The sequence below is a fragment of the Amphiprion ocellaris genome, chromosome 19 (genome assembly GCF_022539595.1).
Source record: "Amphiprion ocellaris isolate individual 3 ecotype Okinawa chromosome 19, ASM2253959v1, whole genome shotgun sequence".
Classification (NCBI taxonomy): Eukaryota; Metazoa; Chordata; class Actinopteri; family Pomacentridae; genus Amphiprion; species Amphiprion ocellaris.
In genome coordinates this window covers 21,593,599-21,618,893 of record NC_072784.1, presented here as the reverse complement: position 1 = coordinate 21,618,893, position 25,295 = coordinate 21,593,599, and the positions used below count along the sequence as shown (strand labels likewise).

Sequence of the window (25,295 nt, the reverse complement as noted above, 5' to 3'; positions counted from 1 at the left end):
GTGGATGAGTTAGAGTCATTTAGTGTGAGTCATACACGGTGCTGATGCTTCGAAGCAAAAATAGCTCGGGAACGTGAGCTCAGAAAACCACAAAAGACGTACTGTGTCAGACAGTTAAGTGATTCATTTAAATATGAAAATAAAGTGACTGCACTGATGTCAAGTGGTTTAACGTTTGGCTAAAAATAATAACCCAAATGGTTGAAATCCTCTGAAGAGATTCCTCTTGTAGCTGCACAAACTGACACCAGTAATAAAGCAGTGACAAGCTATATGGACTGACTTTAATATGTACATATTTTCATTCGTTATAATGGCACTGAAGCTACAGCAGTTGTGTTGGCAGGGATGCCGGCTTGCATTCCCGCCACATGGCCGCACAATTTCCATGTGCAACGGCAAATTCTGAACGTCTGGCAAAAGATTTACAGAGGCTTGCAAATCCTTGATAAACAGACAGCATAAATCTCCACAGTAACAAATAATTTACTTTAATGTAGCAGAATAAAATCTCACATTTCTAAGAAATAAAACTGGGTAGAATCATCAAAATGGCACATTTTTTTTTCATAGAAATAAAACTTTTTTTCTGACTGAAAATCAAATCATATTATAGATTTCAAGTTTAAATCTGCAAACTAATTACTCATTAAGGTGGATATTTATAGCAGTATGCAATAAATACAGCAGATATTTAATTGTAAAGCTTATAACTCAGCTTCAATACTGAGAATTCCACCAACACCTCTGTGAAACTTTCTTAGAAATGTTACATTATAAGCTTCACAAAGGTAGTATTTATTGCAGGGCTATTGTACTGGATGGCATTATGTTACAGTGTATGTTCTTGTTATTTTGTCCATCCCCTGCATCTCTAACATGCATGTCAGTAAAAGCAAGCTGGAGGCAGAACGGCTAACACTGACCGACAGAAGCAGAGAGAGCGGGTCTTTGAGGGAAAAAAAAAATCAGGCAAACAACAAACTCAGGTCCGGTTTGTTCGCCTTCAGACAGCAGTGTGACTGAATGCCCTGCAGTGATTATGTCCGTTATTGAGACTGTTGCTCTTTGGATTCCTCTGCTGCTGGTGAGTGTAAAACGGATGTGTGCGTCATAACGGTGGGAGCAACACGTAAAAAGTTTTTTAAAAAAAGGTTTTATGTTGTCAAAACCAAAAAAGAAGAAAAAGGAAAGAAGAAAAAACAAGGACGTGTAGACTGTAGTGTCACTTTTAAATAGGCCAAACGACATTAAGTGTGATGGAACACACCTACAAGAAAGAAAAAGACACGATACATCCCTTGACTTTTCATTTGGCAGCAGATTCCTTTGGCTGTCCAAATAAAACTGGCAGTGTCTTGCTCTGGATCCATAAGCATACACACACGCACGCACGCACGCACGCACGCACGCACACACGCACACACACACACACACAGTACATGATGCAGTACATAACATGCACATACACAGACATAGTTACGTACAGTTTTTCATTAAATGCACTTCTGTGTCCGCAGCTCTCCGCTTTGAAAATAGGTGCATAAATAAAACATTCCCTTAGTTATAGAAAAGGTCCATGCAAGTCTGGCACCTCTGAGTTCACCGAGACTGAATGTGGAGAACATACGAGGGCTGTGTGCCACCTGGCTGTATCCGTTTCTGTCTCACCATGTTTGCTTTCTCCTTGATGATTGTGTTGTTGTTTCACCTCTCTCTGGCAGTATTTTGACAGTGTATTAGTCTTTTTTTTTGTCTCTCACAGATGGGTGCTGTCCTGCGTGTCGAACCTGTGGCTCTCTGAGAGCCCGGCGCTGCACTTCCTGCTACTCCCCTGGTTGGGTACCAGGGACAGAGGGTCCGGTCTGATCAGGTACCTGCACATATGGAGCACAGATGGGGACAGCAAACATAATGAGGTAGTATTTGTAGCTGAGGTAATGTTTCATGCTGTTTTAATTATCATTATTATTATTATTTTGCAGTGTTCTTAATTATACGTGGTGTTTTTACTCACACAACATCGTGCAGCTCCAGTCTGGTGTCTGGAGAAGGGTTGATGAGGATGTATGACAGTCTGTTCCCTTGGTCTGTCATCCCATCTGACACAGGAAGAAAAGAGGTTAGTGAGGCAGGAAATAAAGTATGCACAGGATATACAACAGGCTGTGCTGCATCCGTACGCACAGAATAGAAGCAATGCTGCAGTAAGACACATGACAGGAAGACAAAGTCAGATAAAAATGGACACCAGTTGAATACATTCAGCATTACAGACAGCAAACAACAGTAGTGAGTGGGACACTTCACGTAAGTAAAAGTATCATCAGCTTAGCGAACTATTAGTAGCATGAGTGCTCCCTCTGCAGACTCATATAAGTAGATATTCCATTATTAAATCATTACTACTGATGCATGAACATGTTTAGCCTCCCTCTGTAGATATCTCAGAGGGCCTATTCAAGGCTTAATGAGGGAAGAAAAGCAAATTTCTGTTGCACAAATTTGTATATTTGTTTTTGTAATGTTCCCTAATGCTTTTCTTAAATATTAAACAATCTTCTATTATTCAGTAGATATCTGAAATATGCCAAGGGGATCCAAGCTATTTCAGTTAATGTGTAAAAAAAAAAAAAAAAAAAAAAAGATCATTTGTGTATTATTTAAGCTTTAACCCTCATCCTACCAGTATGTTTAACATACACCAATTGGGGTTTCTGGGGACCTCATCAATAAACTGCTATTGGAAACAAATATTGTACCAAATATGAACTAATTTCTTCTTAAAACATTACTTATTTGATGCAACCTGGGGAAAAAACAAGATCATTGTTCTTTTAGGCAAGTTACAATTAAATTCGCATACAGTATAAAACAAAAATAGATATTTTGCTTGAATACAAATATCAGCTCTAATTCACATTTGTATTTATTTGTTATCCTTTGATTCTGGTATCGTTTCATTTTCAGTAATTTCCTTATTTGTGTTGTATTCATCTTGATATCTTCATCTACTTGCCATTGTTGCCTACAAAACCAACACTGATATCATACACATCTATATTGCAGTGTTATATTCTAGATTTATTACAGCCAAACACATCTTGGAGCTCCAGGAAACAGAGCAAATCTCCTCAAATCCTTCCCTTCTTCTCATTCTCTCCATCTGCAGCCTCAAAAATGGTTACCAATGTGTATTTTTCCCATATTCACACCTTGATCATGCTCTGACTGAATGTCAGTCATGTGCATAGGACACTATTTTAGTCCTATCTTCTATAATAGAACATAACGATTTATTCTGATTGTCATAACACGTTTTATCATGAAGATATGCATTGTATTTCTGATTTTGAACATAATTTATTTTAGGAAGGGTGGTATTTAGAGTTGTCGATGGAGCACACGAGGAAATCTGTAATAGAATAAAATCTTCTTCAAAATGACTAAGAGTATCTAATTTTACAAATTCGGAGTCATGGCAAATGCCAACTCAGTGAACAGCTTTTCTGGAGTCCCATACGATGCCAATACACCGGTATAATAATAACAGAAAAATAATAAGTCATTAGGAATTCAGTGATTGACAATATAATGAAAAATTGGAATGACAGAACAAAGCACCTGTGAGATATCACAAAAAGTATAGCTCTGGGGTCTGTAGGTACCCCAGATGGTGAGATGGGGAGGGTTACCATGCATTGTATTTAGTAAGGTTATCATATACACAACTGGTCAAAAGTTTTAGAACACCCAAATTTTTCCAGTTTTTTAATTGAAATACAAGCAGTCCAAGTCCAATGAATAGTTTAAAATGGTACAAAGGTAAGTGGTGAACTGCCAGAGGTTAAAAAAAGATAAGGTTACCCAAAACTGAAAAATAATTTATATTTCAGAATTATACAAAAAGGCCTTTTTCAGGGAACAAGAAGTGGGTTAACAACTTAAAACTGTTCTGCAGCAATGGAGGTTGATCAAGCCTTGAAAGTTGGTGCTACCAAATCCTACAGGTGTCCCAACTTTTCTTGATTACTCACAACCTCCTCTGTCTGTATAAAAGTAGTGTTGGAACACACTGTGGCACCACACCCTTCAGAGAATTATTTGAACAGTATTGTACCGCAGAAAGCAGTGTGTTGCTATAAAAATGGTAAGGAAAAGACAATTAACAATAGAAGAGAGACAGACCATCATAACACTTAAAAATGTAGGTCTTTCCTACAGAGAAATTGTGAAGAAAGTCAAAGTGTCAGTGAGTACAGTTTTTTTCACCATCAAAAGGCACTCAGAAACTGGTGGAAACTCTGACAGGAAGAGGTCTGGAAGACCCAAAAACACAACAGGCGGCTCACAGGACAACAGCTTCAAGCACAGCTTAATAGTGGTCTAAGTACGAAGTCTCAGTTTCAACTGTTAAGAGAAGACTTGGGGTTGCAGGTTTAACAGGTCGAGTCACAGCAAGAAAGCCATTGCTAAGATGTCAGAATAATAAAAAGAGGCTTGCCTGGACCACGGAACAACACCAATGGACTACTGAAGACTGGAAGGAGGTATTAAGGACTGATGAATCAAAATTTTAAATCTTTGGTTCATCATGCAGGATTTTTGTACGCCATCGAGTAGCAGAAAGGATAGTTCCTCAGTGTGTGACATCAACTGTCAAACATGGAAGAAGCATGATGGTCTGGGGCTGTTTTGCTGGATCCAGGGTCAGTGACTTGTACAGAGTGAGAGGAACCCTGAACCAAAACAGCTACCACAGCATTCTGCAGCGCCATGCAGTATCCTCTGGTATGTCCCTAGTTAGTCGGGGTTTCATCCTACAACAAGATAATGACCCAAAACATAAGTCCAAGCTATGCCAGGACTATCTTAGGGAACAAAACAAGATGGTAAGCTTGAAAACATGGAGTGGCAGCACAGTCTCCAGACTTAAACCCCATGGAGCTGGTTTGGGATGAACTGGACAGAAGAGTGAAAGCAAAGCAACCTACAAGTGCCACACATTTATGGGAACTTCTGCAACAGAGTTGGGAAGAAATTTCTGAAGAATATTTGATTTCCTTTGTGGAAAAAATGCCACTAGTGTGTTCAGCTGTTGTATCTGCCAAAGGTGGTTATTTTGATGAGTCAAAAATTTAGAATACATTATGGTTTCTAAATATTTTTTTAAACTTAATTTGTTTATTTGTTCTATGCTTTCATTTCAGAGTACAATGAGACATTAGCATGTATAATGTCCAGTAAAAAAATTGAAAATTTGGAGTGTTCTAAAACTTTAGACCCGCAGTGTATTTCTTTGTGTATATCTCAATTTGTAAAGTCACTATAGTGCTTATAGCTGTTGAGTAGACACTGAAGAAAAATGTACAATATTTACCTCTGAAATGTAATTGAAAAGTAGGATGAATGGAAATAAATAGGTAAAGCAAGTATGCATAGTATTGCACGTGAGCATTTGTAGTTTTTTGCATTCCTCCAATGTAAAAAATGCAGCTATATTCAAAATCAGGAGACATTTTTCTCCACAAACTGCTATAGACTTACTGAATCCAGTTGGAGAAAGGCCCAAATGCTTCATCCTTGTTCGCACCAGGGCATTGAGCTCTTGCCTCTCTGAGCGCCTGAACAGGGTCAGTCTCTGCTGGCTGATCCTTTCGGCTGCGCTGCCCGGACCCCCTTTGGCCCCGCTGGAGCTCCGACCCCCCTTCCTGCTCAGCCGCCGTGCCCACTGCATGCTCTTCCTCCTCAGCAGCGGGTGGTCCGAAGAGTGGGAAGATGTGGAGATGGGCTCCGAGGAGGTGGAGTTACGGTGGGTGCTGGTCCGGGATAACAGGGGCTCTCTGGGTTCTCTGGTGTCCTCGTAGTCTTCCACTGTGATGGATACCTGGGACTGAAACACATAACCATACACTGTTATTTAGTTATGTGGTGCAATCAACTTGTTTTTATTCAATCTAAAGTTCTTCAGCAGTACTGTTTGAGGATGAAAACAAATTAATACCTTCTTGTCATAGCCGACATGAATGATGAATGAAAGAAACATTATTTGGGCATAAAAATCAGTCTTAGGTGTCTTCTGTGTAACTAACCATCCTGCCTTGAGTTTTTCTTATCAGTACCACATTACCAAAGCTGTCAATTCTCCCTGCAGCATGTTTAATATATGCAGATTTCATTCAACTACGCAAGCTGTTTTTCCCTTATTTTTATAATTCTGTCTCACATGATGAATGCACATGTCAAAACTAAGATGACTGTCTCCATGTCTCTCTGTGTCTTCAAAACTCTGAATGCAGTTGTTGCAAAACATGGACAAATTGAATTAGAATGTGAAAAATGCCTGTATTTACATTCATCTTAGGGGAAAATGCTACGGGTTTTGTATTCTGTTACGATTATATTAGTGGAAAGCAAGACAGTGAACACCTTTACTGTCAAAATATAGATAAATCAAGTGCAGAGAGCTTAGAAAAAATCATCTCTATGTATAATCTCTCATAATCCTTTTAATTAACACCAGGGAATTTAACAAACCTTGTAGCTTCTCTAAATGCTAAAACGAAGGTCACTAGACTTACACAAGCTTCTTAAAGATATTTCATCTCTCTTCTGAAGGGTTTCTTTAGTTTGAACAGGCTGGCGGGGAGTACAAGACATTTAAACTCCAGAGAGGTCACAAGTGAGTCATTGACCCACTTATTATGTGGGTTGTTAGGGTCCCAGTGAGTGGAGCTGTCTGCGAAAGGATCTCAGAATTACACTGTAAGTGGCTGGTAAGTGGTGCCATAGACCACCATCTCACTATAGAGATGGTTGTTCCAGTTTGACATAGGTGACTTCTTTCAGTTTTCTTTTTAATCATCAGTCTTCAAATGTGTATAAGCATTTTACTGAAAACTAGGCAAGAGAAGCGACCGACCTCAGAGACTGGAAGCTTGTGGGCTTCTGTACGATAGATGCCTATGGGGATATCTCCAGTGGAGGAGCATAATTTCTGGTAGAGCCTGCCATAGGTGCGGATCCACAAGTCATCTTCTGTGATTTTCATCTAGAAAACACACAATAATCACTCTAAGAGGCACTTCACAATCCAAACAGGCTGAATCTAAGCCGCAAGTGTTTGGCTACTTACAGCACAGAGGAAACCTGAGCCAGGCATGGAGTCCAAACCAAGCAGCAGTCTGGTGATGGAGATCATGTAGTCCTTCACAAATGACTGGGAGGATGAAACAACAAACGAATCATCAAAAGAAGTAGATCACATTTTGCATTTTTGCAACGCGAAGGAAGAGCATTTCTATTATGAAGTGAGTGTGTTTGGGAAACCTGGTAGAGGAGAGTGTCCAGCATGCTAACGCTGAAAACTTTCCCAGCAGCGAAGGGCAGGCGGAACATAAAGACCAGGTTAGACCCCTTTTCCCTTTCCTTCTGCAGATCAAACACACACACATACCCCCACACACACACACAGGTGTACACACACAAAGAAGATCAGATGAAGAGATTGTAAAACCCATCATCTTTTTAAATGCCAATGTCTTCGAATTGTTACAGGATCAAGCCTCTCCCAGCATCCACTGGGATGAAGGCAAAATAACACTCAAGAAGCTAATACTTAAAAAAAAAAAAAAAAAAAAAAAAAGCTATTTATTCTCACGGTCAAATTAGTTTCCCACTGCATCTGATTTACATGTTTTTGCAAAGTGGGATTAAACCGGAAAGCCCCCCAACATGCATAGAGATAAGGCTGGAAATCCACAAACGGTCGCTCCTACCGTGAGGCAATAATGTTCTCATAACAATGTTATTCCCATATTGAAATTCATTTTAAGATGTGATGTCAAGCAGTGACTAATTTACTGCTTTGTTGATGAATGTCACTGATGCCCAAGGGGGAATTCATTAGCTGCTATACAGAGAACAACATGAACAGCAATAACAGATATTAAAAAAGGCAAGGAGCAATGGGAGAAAAGACTAAAAAAACCACATGGCTCCAATCCATTAAAAATGTTCTGTGACTGTAAAAACCCTAGTGGCTTGGACAAAAGATCTTTGTAAATTTTCATTAAAACAAAGATGGCAGATGTTCTTCCCCATTACTTTTTCATTATGCTCACAGGTTTGAAGTTGCGAAGCTTTTACCTTTTCCAGCTTGGACAGAGCTAGGGAGTAGTGATCTTTGACTTTGAACTGCATGAAGCGCATGTTGGCTGGATGTGTGAGCTCGGTGATGATGCTAAGAGCTGGAAACAGTCTGGGAAGAAGACGCAGAGAGAGAATTTTAAAAAACACTTCAAGCTAGTGTGTGAGATTGCAGCAGAAGTTGGGGCAAAACAGACCTAAACAAGGTCTGGACATTGACGATGGTCTTTGCATCAGCCATATAGTCCTCCTCTGCAATCATGGAGCTCTCCTTGTCAACCACCACCATGGTGCCAGCGAAAGTGACTCCACATCGTAGCAAACTGTCCAGACTGTGAAGAGAGTGATGCAGGACCGGCATAAGGAAGAATAACATTAGTTTTGAAGGTCAGTAAGAAGTAAAAGATGAAAATTCAGAATTAAATCAGTTGAGGGATGTGTTCTGCCTTACTTGTCAATGGAGCCCACCGTGTAGAACACCATGGGGAACCAGCAAATTGCCTCCAGGAAGTCTGCTTCAGGTCTGATCCAATCAAAAACACAAATAGACTTGAGAGTCCCACCAGTAGAGATTTACACAAACCAAGATGAAGCTAGCGTTCCCACAGTGAAGGACCTCTCTCACTTAGTCTTGAAAATACAACACAGCCAAACTGCCTGCAGAGAAAGCTGAACATAACAGCACTACACTGAAGTGACTCAGCATTTTATTGCCTTTTTATTGGATTCCACTCTCATTTGGCCGACTGCGTGTGTGTACCAGCCACGACACAAACACGACACAGGACTGTGGAGCGCATTGTCCTGAAAGCATTCAACATTTCGCAAATCATGTTTACTGTGACCTTAAATAGCTCCATTTTTCTCCTCCACTTGCTATTTGCGAAGGAACTCATTTTACTATACTGTGCAACCCAGATTTTTAATGCTGCTGTCACGCTCACAGCAACAATTCTGGGCCACACACTACCATGCATTTCAGTTTGAAGCTGAGTGTACAATAATAGCTACTGCATCATGACAAATAATGCAGATGTACTGACATGCTCTCCAACAGCAGCACGATGGGGTTGAGCTCCTTCCTTGGTCGGTAGTAGGCCCGTAGAGGCACGATGAAGTTGTAAAGACCGTTCCCTGCACTCTCCGCAGAAACGATGATCAATTTGTTTTTGAAGCCATAGGAGCGGGCATCCTCAATAGGAATGTGGTGACAAGCCTAGGAGTGACATAGAACAGTTGTACTGGGTGATGGGTATGCCAGCTTGTAAAGCAAAGATATCAAGCCATTTATTATCCCCACCTTGTCCATTCGCAGGCAGCAGAAAGGCATCTTTTCTTGTAGAAGGTGGCACAGTGCAGGTGAGCTGCCGATGTACGGAGAATTTAGCGGGTAGCCCTTCACCCACCTGCGGCACAAGCCCACATTTACATCTGAGCTTATTTATTTCAAATGTACCGACATGCACAAATCCGACAAGTGCACTTACTCGCAGTGTCGACCCCACCAGTGGGCGCTCTCATCTTTGTCGCTGTCCTCCTTGCCCTCCTCTCCTCCCTCGTCCTCTGACTGGTCTCCCAGTAGGTCAAATGTGGGGTTGTTGACACCGTCCACTAGCTCCAGGACAGGGGCGATGCTGTGCCGTCTCTCCTCTGCTGACTCTCCCGTGGCGGGCAGAGCCAAGGTGTTCGCGCCTCCCATCTCTGTCCTGGAGCTGCTCCTGCTTCCTCTCCCACTGCCCATCCCTGTGCCTCCCGGGTCCTGGCCTTCCGGGCTGCTGTCACTGGAGTCCTGCAGGTCGATTGCAACTGTGCCTGAAACATGCACACACACAAACACACACTTGCAGTGGTGTTCAAACTCCGAATTCAATTGCAGAAAGATAACACACACAGCACAGTGAGAGCACTGAAAACTAGTGAGCTGGTCATGTTGTCCACTAGGTGGTGTGTTTGTAGAGCCACAGTATCTGGCATTTCAGTTCACCTGGCAGTTGCTCTTATCAAGTGTGACTTATTGTCAGATAAATGTTAATTCCTCTGCAGCGCTATACGTGTCTTTTTAATCTTCCAATGTGCAAACTGTATAATTTGACAGCTTTGACCGTGCTGCTGTCTAAGACAGTTTAATGACAAGCTTGCATATTTGACCAACACAGAAACTGCAAGCAGAAGGTCAGTGTGTAAATGTTACACAGTCTTTGTGCTGTGCCCATCTGACTGACCCATGCTGGCGATGATACTGTGAACTGGCAGGCGGGTGAGTCCGTGGTAGATGGTTTGGTGCACTCCCCTGGCATTTCCGCCTGTGCCGCCCCACGATGGTTCCCTCTGGCCTCGGACAAATGCTGAGTTCTCCTCTTTCGAGATATTGATGTAAAAGCATGTGTCAGAGGCCCCCATGATGTGGCATGGGCCAGGGTTTAACAGGATGTTGGTGGTGTCCAGTCTGCGCACTCCGATCAAACATACTCCATACCTGCAGCCGCACAGACAAGGTCAACGCTGCACAGTGCAGCTTAATGTGTTTTTATCTCTAGCCTTTTTGACAATATGACTTACTTTTTGTGAGCGTGAAAGGAAGCAAATGTGAAACTCTTGCCCTGGTATTCCCCAAAGAATTTACTTTCTTCCAGTCGAATGTGATGCACCTCATTGGCTGAGCAGCGCCGGTAGGTCCGGTGCCATTGGTCTGCTGAGCTTGCGCCACCCTCCCTGAGACATTAAAAGAGGATTGATTGGCCATGTGGGGGAAGCGTGACCTTTAAAACATGTTAAACAAAGCCTCCATCTCAGCATCAATGCCACATCAGAAGATTTTCCATCAAGGTTGCAAAGGTAACATCTTACATCTCTGTCAGAGCTGCTGGTCGATACTTCAATCAGCACATGGATGTAGACAAGGACACACAGACCGTCTGAACAACGGGTCCCAGACGTACACATTCACACAGTTAAGAGGACAACAGTTTTCTCATGGGGATATGGCTTTCGACGCCAAGGCTAAAGAGGTGATAACAGTAAGCAGGGGTAGTGTGGGGGCAGTGTGAATGTGGGTGGCCTGCAACAAAGATGGCATTATATAAACAAGTGTTATAGCAAATTTGCAGTTTACAGGAACTAAGTGCAAGGCAAAGGAGGAGGAGGACAAATCCTAGTCATGTAGCATTGTCACAGCCAATAAACCAAATGGCATCAAGTCCAGATATAGAAGCATACTTATGAAACACACTGCTTTTGAATGTTGAACTCATCAGTCAGTCCATCAGCTCTGAAGAACCTTATTTAGAATTACTTATAAATACACATATTTTCATGTATAATCAAAGTGTTAGTCATATTTGTAGTTTCTGCCGCTTCATATTCAAAAAAGTTCTATTTATTGAATTAAGTATTACTAAAACCAAATCTTTTAAGAAGCTTTAAATAAGTTAAAGGATTGTGGATTAGGATCTTTACCTATCTGAGTTAGACTTAATATTTTTGTGCGGATCCCCAAATTCTTTCGTTGTACTTACGGATTGTAGCTTTAAAATGACAGTCGCATTAAAGTTATAGTAAAGAAATGCATTATTGTTGAAGTCTTGTCTTCACTCACAGTATCAAAATATCATGTTTGAATTAGAATATTTTTAAACCAGATATGTGTTATTTTCATAAGATTGAAAAGCTGTTTTTGTGAACAAAAACTCCTGAACACTCTTTCAGAAAAAGCTGCTCAAGTAACAGTCTGGTGCTGGTTACAGTCACTTATTGCAAGTGATAAACTGAAAGCTAAAGAGCGTAAAATCACGGCAAATGGAACTTGTTAATAAACAAAACACAGACACACTCACATTTCATCTTTTGCCATTTAAATGTTTTCTTTCGTTTTTTTTGGTGCAGTTTTGTGTAAAGCTTCACGAACACACTGTAAGCACACTGATTTCTGGATATTTAGAATTGGATATTTCAAATCCATACTTCCCTTTTTAATATTGATAATACTGATCATCATAAAATGGTTAGAAAGCTGTTTTTGTTGTTGCTTTACAAAATCTCCACATACACAGACTGCAAATTCTGAAAGCTGGAAAGTGAGCACAACTATACCAAAGTGTAAATATAGAAAAAAATGCGTTCTACCTGTTGAGGGCTTGAAATGCTCCTACACGCTGCTTGAAGGCTTCTTGGTGCGTCGTTCTTAAAAGAAGAAAAAAAGAAAGATGAATGACAGTGAGGAGATGGGTTCATGTGGTTATATCTACGGTAAAGTGTATGTGACTGTTAAGATGGTGGAAAGTTAAATAGCAAGAATGATAAGGAGAAAGAAGGCAAGTTAACTTACTGTCCTCTAGAGGAGTGGATCAATAGAGTGATGAGAGTTGAGGTACCAGGGCACACACAGTTTAAAGCCAGCATGGCGTATTTAAACTCTTCCTCACACACCACATGATCTGCAGACACAGAGGCATGACAAGAGGGACAAAGGGACTGAGGTCGGACAAACCTTGGAAAAGCATTGCTCGAAGTAAATGGCAATATGTCAATATGTTACACACATCAATGGGTCAGGGCCAAAGATTAATTAAGTGTCTCAACAGGCCAATGAATCACTAAGGTCACACAAAATATTATTATGGAAATAAATCAATAAAAAGAGCTATGTATAGTTAATCTGTGGAACTTAAAATCGGGTTAGAGGTTAGGGGTTAGGGTTATGATAATGTGTCACTCATCATACTTCTATTGTTTTGTTTTTATTAACCCCTTGACACCTGAATTTATTTAGAATTAAATAAAAAATAGCTTTTGTGTGTTTTTGGTTTCCAGCTGATGCTAAAATAAGTGGAGACTGTTAATTTATCTATTACACATAGAACAGATATATAATAAAAATAACAGATATATAATAATTAGGTCCCACTCCGACCAGTCCTACCAGAAACCAGTGCTTGCAAAAGGTTCCGAGACACGTATTGAATGTGCACAACCAGCACTCGGGGAATGGATACACTGTCTCGGCTGCAGTCTGAATGAAAGTGGTATGTTGCGAATTCGCGAATATAGGCTTCAAGGGGTTAATAATTAATTTCATAAAATGTCTGAAAATTTTTTTTAAAAATTCCACAACATATCCCTAGAACCTTTCTTGTTTCATTTGTCTAACTAGCAGTTCAAAAATAATCAATAAGCAGAACATTTCTCTAACTGAAAGTCTGCGAGGATCGACTAACTGGTAGTTTTGTTCACTATATGTTATAATCATTAAAATTATTATTTAGATATTTTCTGTTGACCAGTGATTATTGAATGAATTAAGTCAATTAACCAGATGTTTCATCACAACAAGCATGAAAAAACATTTGAAAAATTAAGTAAGCAACATGTGTTTCCATAATAAATGTGTCAGTTACTCAGAATAACATGAAGAGTTTAATTGGAGCTTTGCACTAAAAAAATACTGCCATTGAAAACTCTTTAACACACTCTTGTGTGTTTGCAACAGTCAAAAGTACCATGCATTTCACTGTCAACGCGCCTCTATTCTGAACATTAAAAGGCACAAGCACACAATCAAATGTCACTATCTCATGTTGGAAAATGACTAGATGCCACTTCACGTTTGGCTAACACAGCTGTATCAGACAGGCAGCGGTGTCAAAAATGCTCTCGCCACTTCTTAGACACGTTGGCTGTTGCCTCAAATGGGATTAATTTTATGTCACCGCTCAGGATTTTTAGAGGGAAATGGAAAGACCAAGCAACAGGCCAGTGATTGAGTGTCAGCCCTATGAACCACCTGTCATTCACATCATTGATCACTTAACATAGCCCTGCTCACGAACCAACCAAAACAAAACCGAACAAGCACTGATGACAGTCTCTCGATTACCTGTTGCCACACAGCCTCCTCTTTGAAAGGAAAAACCAACAGAGTGATGAATGTTTATAGTAAGCCAATCAGTGGATTGGGCCCAGGGAGCATCCATTTCCCCTGCTGTGTAATTCTTGATTGCATTATCTTCAGTAATGAGTGCACAGGCGTATTAAGGTGGCCTTGTTTAGCAACAGTGTTGAGTTTGGTCCTAAAAGCACAATATTTGCTCTGTATGAGAAGATAATTTGTGAACAAATGTCAGAGCCGGATGTGAAATACCAAACTCAACTCACCTGCCTGTTTGAGAAAGGGGAGGCCAGCTGGGATGTAAATGCAGCTTGAGACGTGTGTGTGTCTGCAGCCGGCCAGGTGACTGATATGACAATTATAACTGCTGATTGTGAATCCTCTATTGAAGTACCAGCACTCTTTTGGCTCAGAGCAGCACATCATGATGCAGCTCACACACAAACACACTGTCACCTCTTGCTATTCAGGCTGTGAATTTATTTCAAAGCGGAGGGTTTTATAGAGTAATGGGCATTTGAAGCCTGCAGCAGATAGACAAAAACACTGATGTTGTGTCTGTGAAGGAACAGCATTCATTACTGTTACATTCCACCCTCTCTGGCCACTTACACACAAACACAAACATGTCCCCAACTCCCTCAGCACACAGTCATTGGTAGTCACACATCAAATTGAATCTTTTTCTCCAATATTCAATTTCCAGTGTCCTCTCTTCACCACTGTGATTCCTTCACTTGCCATCTTCTTCTCTGTTTATCCTTCACCACAGCCCTCCATCTTACACTCTGTCCTTCAGGTACATGGACCCAAACCAGGAGAGAAACCAATTACTGACCTCGACACACTGTTTGCACGCACACACTTTCCCTTCCTGTCGCTTTCGATTAGAAGATCTCGGTTTTTTGACCCATCTCCTCGGGCTGCGTGTTGCTCTCTTTTACAGATATTAGCCCAAAGGTCTAATCGTGTGTGTGCAAATATGTATGAGTGTGCAAATGTGGTTATTTGCAACCTCAGCAAGAGTGCATTTATAGCCTGACCACAGGTCCACAGGTTGAGCTAATTAATTCAGTAGACTGGTATTCTTGGGATTCTAAATTGTCCATAGGTGTGAATGCAAGTGTGATTGTCTGTATATGCAGCCCTGTGACAGACTGGTGACCTGTCCAGGGTGTCCGCTGCCTTTACCCTAAATCAGCTGGGATATGCTCCAGCCCCCCAGCGACCCTAATGAGGATTAAGTGCTGTATAGATCATGGATGGATGGATGGTATTCCTGGGCTGCACAGTGCCATGGTGGTGAGCATTTTCGCCTTGCAGCTAGAAGGTCCACATCCCGGCCTTGACGGGATCTTTCTGACTGGAGTTTGCATGTTCTCCCTCTACATGAGTGGGTTTTCCCTGGGTACTCCGACTTCCTCCCACAGTCCAGAAACATGCTGAGGTCAATTGATAATTGTAAATTGTCTGTAGGTGTCCCCTGCCTTCACCCTAAGTCTGCTGGGATAGGCTCCAGCCCCCCGCGACCGTAATGAATATTAAGCAGTGATATAGATAATGGATGGATAGTATTCTTTTTTTTATTGCATAAGTGAGCTTCTATCAAAACCATGCAGCTACAATACACTGAGCTCAGGAAGGTGACTGGCTATTGTTGATCAAACTGGGACAACAATCAATGGACGCGCTCTTCTGTTTGGTAACTCAGACACCTCAGGGTTTCCTCCAGATCTTTTCTAATGAGCGCCGAGCTGCTATTAAGCTATTTTTTGCGCATCAAATTAAATCTTGCATCTCTTGCTCATTAATGCCTCCCACACCATCACTTAGTGAGTATATTTTAGTGGTGTCAAAACATGGCATTTGTACTTAGAGTAATGCCCATGTGACTGTACGCTGGTTTGCTCTCTGACTCTATCTGCTGTGACTTAGGGATTAGGGGGACATTAAATTCAGCTTTTTGAGAAGTTTGCTTTTCTCAAAGTGTTTGAAGGGGGCACTTCAGATATCACTACAGTCCAATGGGCATTCTGCATTCTGCACTGAATAGCAATGAGTGCATAGCTATTGGAGATTTCATAAGAAACAATATCCACATCGCCTAGTGCTAAGTTAATATATTCAAATTACTGAGGCGGATATCTCAACATGTCAAATACTATGTTAGTGTGAGATAGCACATGAAAGCAGTTTTCATACATGTTACAGCTGTCCAATTCCCAGCATAGGAGATTCACCCCGCAGAGCTTACTGCTAATCACATGCTGCAAATGGGTGAGATAATGGAGGAACACAAATTTATCTTTTCTCCTAACAATTCCCTCCTTGCTATTAACAAAGGCCACAGTCTGACTGTGGCAGTGCAGTGTTTAAACAGCACTGCAGGAGGATTGCCTGCGGGGAGAGCTCATCTGCCAGGTTAGCGCAACGGCAGAACTCATCAAAAGAAGGGGATTTTCTTTGCCAAGGTAGCAAAGTAAAACGTTAATCATTGATAGAGACAGCTGGGATGAGGGCGGCGAGCTAGAATTGAGTTTGACGTGCTCTAGGGCTGTAGGCAGAGAGATGTGTGTGCGAGAGAGGAAAGGCTGCGATAGAGTTTGGATCCTCTTCTTTCACTCGCAGATGATTGACTGGCATCTTCTGTTGAGCAGGAGACGAAGGGACGCTCTCCAAAAGGCAATGCAAAATCTCACAGAAACCCCCAGAGGGCTTACAGCCAAGCCGAGCCAATCTGTCCAGCACTTCTTCAGAGCTGGGAGGAGTGAGCTGGTACACAAGCCCGACGATAAAAATGTGTTTCAGTCTCATGATTCGGGCACACAAACTCAGGTAGAAAATGGAAAAACTGATGACACACACTGGAATTATAGTGCAGAAGTGACAGCTCAGTTGTGAACATAATGCAACCCTGCTGCAGCCAAAAAGAAATGCTTACTTAATCTCCCATATTTTACAGTGCTACGTACTATCACTGGTGGCACAACTCCAGTAACAAGCCAAGCAAAATATCCTGTTAAATTGGAAAAGGTAGATGTATATTTTAGTAGGTGTCATCCAGTTATTTCTGGCATCCAGATGTGATCAGATAACAGTAGCTGGATCCAATCAGCACGCACACACACACGCACACACACACACGCACGCACGCATGCACACCTTGAGCTGACATCTGAAATCTCCTCCAGCATGTCTGATTTCACACTCACTGCCCACCTGCAAATTTGACGTGAAACTTGTTCTCTGGCTTGAGAATCTGGACGTACAGGGGGCAGTTTGGAGCGAAGTCTTTCACTGCCCAAGCTCTGAGGATTGTCTGATGATCCTGAGAAAATTGGAGACAGAGCAGAGTGACATAGATGGAGTGACAGCAGAGGGGAGATACAGAGGGAGAAACAGAGGTAGAAACCCATCAGTGGCAACGTCAGTTTGTGGCTCTGCTATTATAATCCCCTTAAACCACTGATTACATAGACCAATTGAATGGTCCTTGCAACATATCAGAGTAATACAATTCTGACATTTCATGACAGGAGCATGGAGAGTGAACAAAGTAAGTCTGGCCCTTGCAGCTCTGCGAGACGCTGCAGTGCTTTGAGCTAAAGGGTGTGCCGGTTAAAATGTGCTAATTGGCACTAAACACAAAGTACAGCTGAGGCTGACAGGAATGTTTAAACTCTTGACCTGACGGATCAGGGAATATATAAGGCATCACCAATGTGTTGTAACTTCATCTGATAAGAGATATGAAGGTCAGGGACATTTTTTTTGGCAATCCATTCAATATGAGACAAACTATTTCACTAAAAATGTAACTGTGAGCCTTTCAATAAATTAAAAGGTGCAGAATTACCAAAGTCAAGAGGATTCATTCTCTGAGGACTGTGAATGTCTAAATTTCAGAGTGAGCCACCCAGTAGCTGTTGAGACATTTGAGTCTTGGAAAAAAAAGAGGTGACACGACTGATTGACTGGTCTCAGCTTTTGTAAAAAAGACAACACCCTCATAGATCTGTGATACAGGTGGTGAATTGTCAGACTGAAGGTTATCTGTCTGCTCCATGTTTTGTCACAAAACGCTGGCCTTGTGTTTCCTGCTTAGAAAATAAAATTTAATATTTTTCTCATCCACTGTGATTCGTTTCATTTCACTTCATCTCTGGTTTATTTGACATGACAATAACGTTCAGTGTGAAATCCATAGTGTTAGTTAAACACATTTTTTTTCACTGTCATGTCATGCTGTGCCATTAAACACCCCACCTCTAAAGTTTCCTTTATTAACCCTGATCTTTGTTCCGCCATAATGTCAGACCTATATGTCTTTTCATTCTCCGGTTTAGACATTTTTAATGTATGATTAATATTTTAGTGGAAGCTTATAAATATCTAACAATATAACTAAAAAGTAAAGCAACAAATACATAAAATCAGCCAGTGCAGTGAGATAAATCCATGTATTATAAAAGCTGCTTTACAATAATTATTCTGCGTAAAGCAAGGCCCTGTAACTCATGAGTACACTATGTGAAAATAAAAGTCTTAACAACATTGTGAGACTGTTATTTGGCTGAGACTCAGTATGGATGTTTGACAGTGTGAGGAGTCAAGGCGATACAGGGAAGCACTGAGGAACGTACAGCAGCAATGCGATCCACTTCAAACCGGTTACTGAGGATAAAGCAGGCCTCAGCATCGTCCATCCTGCAGGCAGTTAGTAGAGCATGTAGCCATGGGAGCGAGAGAGATAGAGGAATAGAGAGAGAGAAAGAGAGAGAGAAAGAGAGAGAGAAAATTGGGGAGGCAATGAGACACAAGAAGGAGGGTGTTGTCATGTTATTGAAGGAGAGGATAAAAGAGGAAAAAAGTAGGACAATAGAACAACAAATGTACCAATGTGTCTTTCAAGCCCACGCCATTTAAAGATGAGATAGTAGGAGGCGAGGAGACGGGGAGATTAAACAAACAAGCTTTTGCTCCTTTTCTTTCTCTGTGCAGCCAGCCTAAGGTGCTGCGTCTGTATTATCAGAAGCCAGGGGGCAAACAATAAGCAATATGACTTAAACTGTAATTACAGCTGTTACTTCAAGGCTGTAGGTGCTTCAGGAATTAATTATGAGCGCCAGCTTCAACAAGTGAAACCCTTTGCTTCAAAGCGTCCTAACTCAGGTCTACTCTGGCTTTTTTCAGGGCTTGACTGCAGCAGAATTGTTTTCTGATAATAATGCTTCCACAGGATTTATAGAAATAGAGAAGATGGTCACAGTGACTCACTTGGCCCTCATCAGGTCTTGGTCTTTGAGGACAGAGCCCTGCAGGTAGATGACTCTCTGGGCCCAAAGAGGGACATGAAGGACCCTTCTAACCTGGACATCCATCTCTGCTGGGCAAAGGATCACCACGTAGTAGTCCTGCACACATACATGTACACACATACACCTGTAATTTATATTCTAACTAAATACACTTTAGCCAGAAGCAAGAGGTCTTCTGGACTCCTTCAGTAATCAGGCAGAGCAGCATTATTATTGCATTTAATTTGCACTATTTTACCTGCAAAAATGTTTTCGTGCTAGCAGAATCCCAGTAATATCATTAGATGTATTTATTTCTTATGAATGAACCTCAAACTTCCAAATACACAGACAGAACTGAAAAGACAGAATTGACTCTAACTCAGCTACAATCTAAAACTAAATCATTAGACACTTGCAAGTGAGACCTGATCAAAATTATCCCCAATCAGTCAAGTAAACCTTCACACATGGATGGACCCTGAAGCAAACATACACAACTGCTCCAGCATGAATAAGACTTCAGTTTGATCCTCACCATTACAGATTTAATCCTCTGTTTTAACCTCAGCTGCTCGGGCTCCCGGAGAAGATTACAGACAACAACACACACAAGATCCCACAACCCCCTCTCGTCCTACTTAAAACGATTTGGAAAGACCTGCAGCCGAGGGTGAGCGAAGAACTCATTGAGGAAGTCCATGAGGAGGTCGATCTTGAGGCAGCTGACACACAGCACCACGTGTTTCTCCGTCTGTGCCCTGTAGCGGCTGTAGTTCCCCCCAGACTTCTGTCGCTCCATCCACAGAAAGGCCAGCTGCTCAAACTGCATTTGGGACGACATCCATCACATTCAACAGATGGAAAGTGGATTAAGTTAGCTGGAATACAGGGAAGAGCCAGGTGGTATATGAAAAGAAAACAATGCCGTGTACTGTATAGTGTTTCCATTTGATTAGGGAGAGTGTTTGGGAGAATTAAGATAAGTGGAGATCTGGTTTAGGGTGGCGGCTGAATGGAACGTGATAGCAGAGATTAACAGTGGAGGGCAGGTAGCTTGACAAAAAAAATCACACAGATTTGTGCTAATGGGGTCAGGATGGTTGGATGGGCGGTGGATAGTGTTCAAATTTAGCAGATAAACTGATGCAACATAAAAATAGAATTTCTTCTAGATTTACAGATATTTTACACTTGTCACCTCATTCACCCTAGAATGGAAAAATATTCTTTGTCCTCTTTTTCACGGGTGGTTTTAGCTGGTCCAGCTCGAAGTATCATGATGCATCTTTATCACATTCTGTGTAAGTAAGAAAAGTGCACCTCCTCAAAAATCACACACTGTAGTGTTGCTGAGACTTTTTTCTTATTTCCGATTTCCCCCCCCGAGAGTCTTATTTTGAGTGACATTGTCACATCAAAATGAAACAGGTGACTCTTGTATTGAACCCTCCGCTTGCTGTACTGCAGCTCTTGAGAAGCAGCAGCTGCAAAGAATGCCTGATAGTGTTTTAAAACATGCACACTGGTCACATCAGTCAGAATTTGGGTTGCAGTTAATTTGTGTGCTTTTTGGAGGGGGATAATAATTTTGCAGCAGATAAATTTGATCAATTTTGTGCTGAGATAATGTTAGCTTATTAGAGTTTGAAAACATCAGCAGGCCATACACATCCATACGACAACCTAGTTTTATTCAGTAATTATCCGCGTGCAGCTCCTTCATGGTGGCACTAACTGTGGTAGATTTAAAAAGAAACAATCAAGCCTCCATTACAAGGCACTGAGATCTGTCTAAAAGAGAGCCTTCGAATAAGTGAATCTGAATTGTAAAGAAGAGCAATTACCTTATTTTCAAATCAATATCTTTTAAGGCTCAAGATTAGACAAAATGGCTTTTTAGGAGGCACATTTCCTGGAGTGGGTTGTGCACAGGTACAGGAAAACCAAACGAGGAAGCAAACAAACAGACAGTAACGGAATCCTGATGTGCTCTGTGATTCCCCTGTGTAGCGTGGATGGAGACTGATCATGGCAGGATGGAGTCAGACAGAAGGACAAAGTCACTCTCACACACACACACACACACACACACATACACACACACACACACACACACACACACACACACACACACACACACACACACACACACACACACACACACACACACACAGGTTGGGTCATTCGGGTTGGGGCTAAGGGGGGCCACTTTCGAAATGTCAAGGGGTATTTATGGATGAAAGATGGGGAGTGGAGAGGATATGACATGGTGTCCACGCCAGTCATGAAGCAAACATTGTCTTTATGAGCCGACTCGTGCAACTTTGGCAAAGGTATCTTTATGTACATGTTATTTTTTTGGTTTTCGTGGAGCTTCTGTGAAGATATTTGCAACCAACAGGCCACTGTTGATGGAACGACAAAAAAAAACCCCAACAAAAAACAAGACAGTGAGATCTTGTTCAATAGCTGTTTGATCATGCAGCGTAGGATGCAGTCTTACACCTACAGCACAGTATGTGTCTGCTTGTGTGATGCCACCAAAAAAAAAAGAGAAAAGTTACCAACGACTTGTAGCACCACCACTTGTGACTTGTTCATCAGCAGTGTGTGTGTGCTTAAGAGAATTTCCTGCCCAGAGAGAACTCATCTAACTGCAGTTACACAGAGGATCTTCATCCTATTAGCACCTTCACTTGTTTCGGGAGACAAACAGGTATGTCAGCTACCTCAGGGATAAAAGGCTTACACAAATACAAGGTACCATTGTTAGGATACAGTGGAATGGCAAGCGTTTGTTAAGGTGTTTTTTTCATCAGTCCCTGTACAAACGGTTCCTCTAGTTTTCTGCCACAAGGCATTCTCTGTGGAGCAGTTAAATGACAGGAGAGGGATTTAGGGAATTGAGCGAGTATAGAAGACACTCTTGTTGCTCTCTGAATAAAAATAGTGTTGTAAATCTACGTAGGATGCAATGAGTCATCATATTATTGTGTGTGTGTGTGTGTGTTTATGTGTGTGTGTGTGTGTTGGGAGGGGAGGGGGCAGGAATTATTAGCGTTAAGAGAAAGGTTTACTGTGTTCTGAGCTTACTTAAGAAAGCAAATTGGGTTTTACAGGTGGCAAAGCATTCTAATCTGTGCTTAGTTTATCTCCGATATTCTACCTCCATAAAAACTGGAGGACATTTTAGTAGAGCCATGTCGGCTGCTCAGACAGTTAAGCTGAAAATAAAACATGAACTGGGTGAAATGTTGTTCTACTTTTCAGGGTTTATCAAGTCAATATATGTATCAGGATTTCTATTCACATCTCCCCTTTAAAACTTTCTTTTTTAAGTATTACCTCAAACACCAATTACTTCTCTTTACCCCTTCTCATTTATGATCTCACTAAAGATTATAACCATTGTTTCTTACCTGGATGGGAAGCACAATGAGCGCCACAAAGATCATGATGACCACCAGGAGCTGCGAAGGCCAGATCTGAGGGGTGACATCACCGAACCCCACCGTGGAGAAGGTGACCACGCAGAAGTAGAGGGAGTCAAACAGGGTCAGGTTGTTGCCCGCTCGCTCGAGGTGTTGAATGCCGCAGATGCTGAAGGAGGTCAGCAGGAAAGGTTGGAGAAAGTATGAAAACGAAGTGAGCATCACTGAGAAAAAGACTTCACAAGTGAAGCATAGGTGTCTGTGGAGGCCGTTATCCGTGGAGGACTGGTTTTCATGCCTGTGCCTATACGTGCGACTGTATGTGTGTAGGAGGATGCATGCTTCAGTGACTTTACTAGGCATTGTATATTTTCACATAAAAGTGTGCAAGATGCGCATTTTATCGCAGTCTTTAAGGGATAGATGAGTCAACAGGCAAATGTCATCCCTCAAACGGTCAGAGAGCTTAATTCATGCTGTGTAGGATCTTCTGGATAAGCTCTGGTTTTTGCACCAGACGTGCAGCAAGCTGACACATCCTCCACTGCACTGAAGCCATCACCAGTCGCCTTTTCAGAGCAGCATCTCACTCTCATAGTTACCAATTACCTTTCAGCTTTCTGCCTTTCTCTCCCTTAGCTTTAGGACCTGCATTTTTTACTGTCTTATTTCATTTTTTTCTGCATGTATCAAGCTACTGCTTCTCCATCTCGCCCTCTTTCTCTTCCTCATTTTGTCTGTGACACCTTTTACTTCCCCTTCACCCATAATTTTCACGTCTCTCCTCCCTCCTCTCAGAAGAGCAGTGAGGGTACCCACCATGTAAACATGAGACAGACCAGTGTGCTGATAAGTATCACCACCTGGTTAAACATGGCTGAGTGTGTCCGCTGGATCGCCCGGTGGAGATCATTCTGCAGAGAGACAGATAGAAGTTCATGTGTGGAAATGACAACAGCTCAAGTGCAGCATTGTTCGAGTGTAAAACAGTGATAACATGTAGCTGATAGATGGTAGGAAACATTTGAAAATAAATTAAAAATGACTGAAATATTAAATTGTGTTAAAGAATGAGAAGTAAATGCCAAAGGGAAATCTCAAGCAGCAAGAAGGATAGTTTATTAAAAAGTGTAAATCAACCTTATTTAGCCTGATAGAATTGGACAGATGGGGTCAGAGAATGCTAAAGTTGAAATGTTTTCTGGCTGATTTACCTTTATGTAGCAGATAAAGATAAAGCTGAAGAGCTCAAATGGGAGACAGGAAGGGATAATTGCATGCCTTCAAAATAACATAACAGAGGTGTTTAGATGAAAGCAATGGGAGAAATTGGAGAGGGACATAATGCTTCACTTACTATCATGTTCTCCAAAGCGTGCTTGGCCAGCCAGCAATTGAGAAATACAGGGATGAAGAGATTTCTGAAGGATGGCAAAATCACCTGTCGAGAGGAAAGAGCTTTAGTGTGCTTGGCTGTCTCATCACCTTTTTTTAATATATGTTTTACAGTCATGGAATATCTGGCAAGGTAAGGCGTTATTTGGGCATGCGCCTCACTGTGTTATTGTAGCAGGTATCTCAGTGTGATGTGCATGCAGGGCCAACACAAACAGGTGCATAAGAGACTCCCCGTGCTGTCAGTGCTCAGTAACGCATATCCTTCCACTCACAGTGATCATGAAGGGAATGGCGCTGATCATCTCCAGAATGAAGGGGACACGTAATACTTGCTCCCATACGTTGCCCTGGAAACACAAACCGCACACTGAGGTCAGGAAACACCATTGTTTTGGCGACCTTAGGGGATTACCACATAACAGGCCGGACTGCTGCAAGTAGATGGGGATAAATTGACAAGCTCCATAGATATAGATGGGGATGTATAAGGGTTATACAACACCCCTGTGTCCTTTGAGAGGAGAAGCAGCATTGCTCAGTTTCCACTAAGCCTAGCTGTTCAATTAAGATGTCAGTCGTGGCTGTTTCTATGTGTCTGCCTCCTGCATATGTCTGACCTGAATCTGACTAGTGTAGGTGGACAGGTGCAGGCTATGTCCACAGGAATCAGTCAGCTCTAAATGCTAAGGCCTCTAGCCTCCAGAGTAATCTGCAGAGCGAACCCTTCATAGGCTTATAGTGTCAAGTACATCAAAGGCAGGGGAACCCGTTGATGGATCGGCCCCCCACTGCCTCAACACAGGGGCCACCCCTAAAGTCTTTCTGATGTGTTCAAACCAGGACAATGCTGAGGGAGCGTCAAAGCCCTCTGAGGTGCTTTCCAAATGCAAGAGCCGAAGAGTAGCATTGGTGAAGGTAGGAAAATCAGTTTAGTGGAGAGAAATCGACAAACTCAAGCGTGTCACATTCATGCACACCTCGGCACACACAAACACGCCACACATGTAGACATCATAGACACAGATCTCACAAAAGGCTTCACACTAGCCACTGGGGGCCACGAGTAGCTCACCTTGTAGCTTAGATACACGAGCAACATAGTTTCTGAAAAGCTGATGAAAGCCACAAGCACCT

The 25,295-nt window shown here is 41.9% G+C and overlaps 1 protein-coding gene across 2 annotated transcripts in view; it reads right to left on the bottom strand.

Annotated features, from left to right (window-relative positions):
- Positions 1-262: 262 nt before the first annotated feature.
- Positions 263-25,295, bottom strand: part of LOC111573671 (potassium channel subfamily T member 2) — a 41,749-nt gene continuing 16,716 nt past the window's right edge. Inside the window, exons 6-30 of one of the 2 annotated variants that reach the window (XM_035951751.2) lie at positions 25,234-25,293; positions 24,434-24,508; positions 24,121-24,204; positions 23,583-23,677; positions 22,752-22,932; positions 19,991-20,155; positions 19,310-19,446; positions 18,676-18,739; positions 17,252-17,360; positions 12,473-12,581; positions 12,271-12,327; positions 10,708-10,860; positions 10,371-10,624; positions 9,636-9,960; positions 9,449-9,554; positions 9,192-9,364; positions 8,600-8,671; positions 8,346-8,480; positions 8,149-8,260; positions 7,330-7,428; positions 7,136-7,219; positions 6,923-7,051; positions 5,548-5,893; positions 2,018-2,102; positions 263-1,877 (exon numbers count right to left, since the gene is read on the bottom strand). In XM_035951751.2, the coding sequence (XP_035807644.1) occupies positions 1,760-1,877; positions 2,018-2,102; positions 5,548-5,893; positions 6,923-7,051; positions 7,136-7,219; positions 7,330-7,428; positions 8,149-8,260; positions 8,346-8,480; positions 8,600-8,671; positions 9,192-9,364; positions 9,449-9,554; positions 9,636-9,960; positions 10,371-10,624; positions 10,708-10,860; positions 12,271-12,327; positions 12,473-12,581; positions 17,252-17,360; positions 18,676-18,739; positions 19,310-19,446; positions 19,991-20,155; positions 22,752-22,932; positions 23,583-23,677; positions 24,121-24,204; positions 24,434-24,508; positions 25,234-25,293 (3,327 nt within the window). In that variant the 3' untranslated portion in view covers positions 263-1,759. Of the gene's footprint in view, positions 1,878-2,017; positions 2,103-5,547; positions 5,894-6,922; positions 7,052-7,135; positions 7,220-7,329; positions 7,432-8,148; positions 8,261-8,345; positions 8,481-8,599; positions 8,672-9,191; positions 9,365-9,448; positions 9,555-9,635; positions 9,961-10,370; positions 10,625-10,707; positions 10,861-12,270; positions 12,328-12,472; positions 12,582-17,251; positions 17,361-18,675; positions 18,740-19,309; positions 19,447-19,990; positions 20,156-22,751; positions 22,933-23,582; positions 23,678-24,120; positions 24,205-24,433; positions 24,509-25,233; positions 25,294-25,295 lie in introns of both variants that reach the window. The other variant, XM_023277947.3, reaches the window with a different exon arrangement.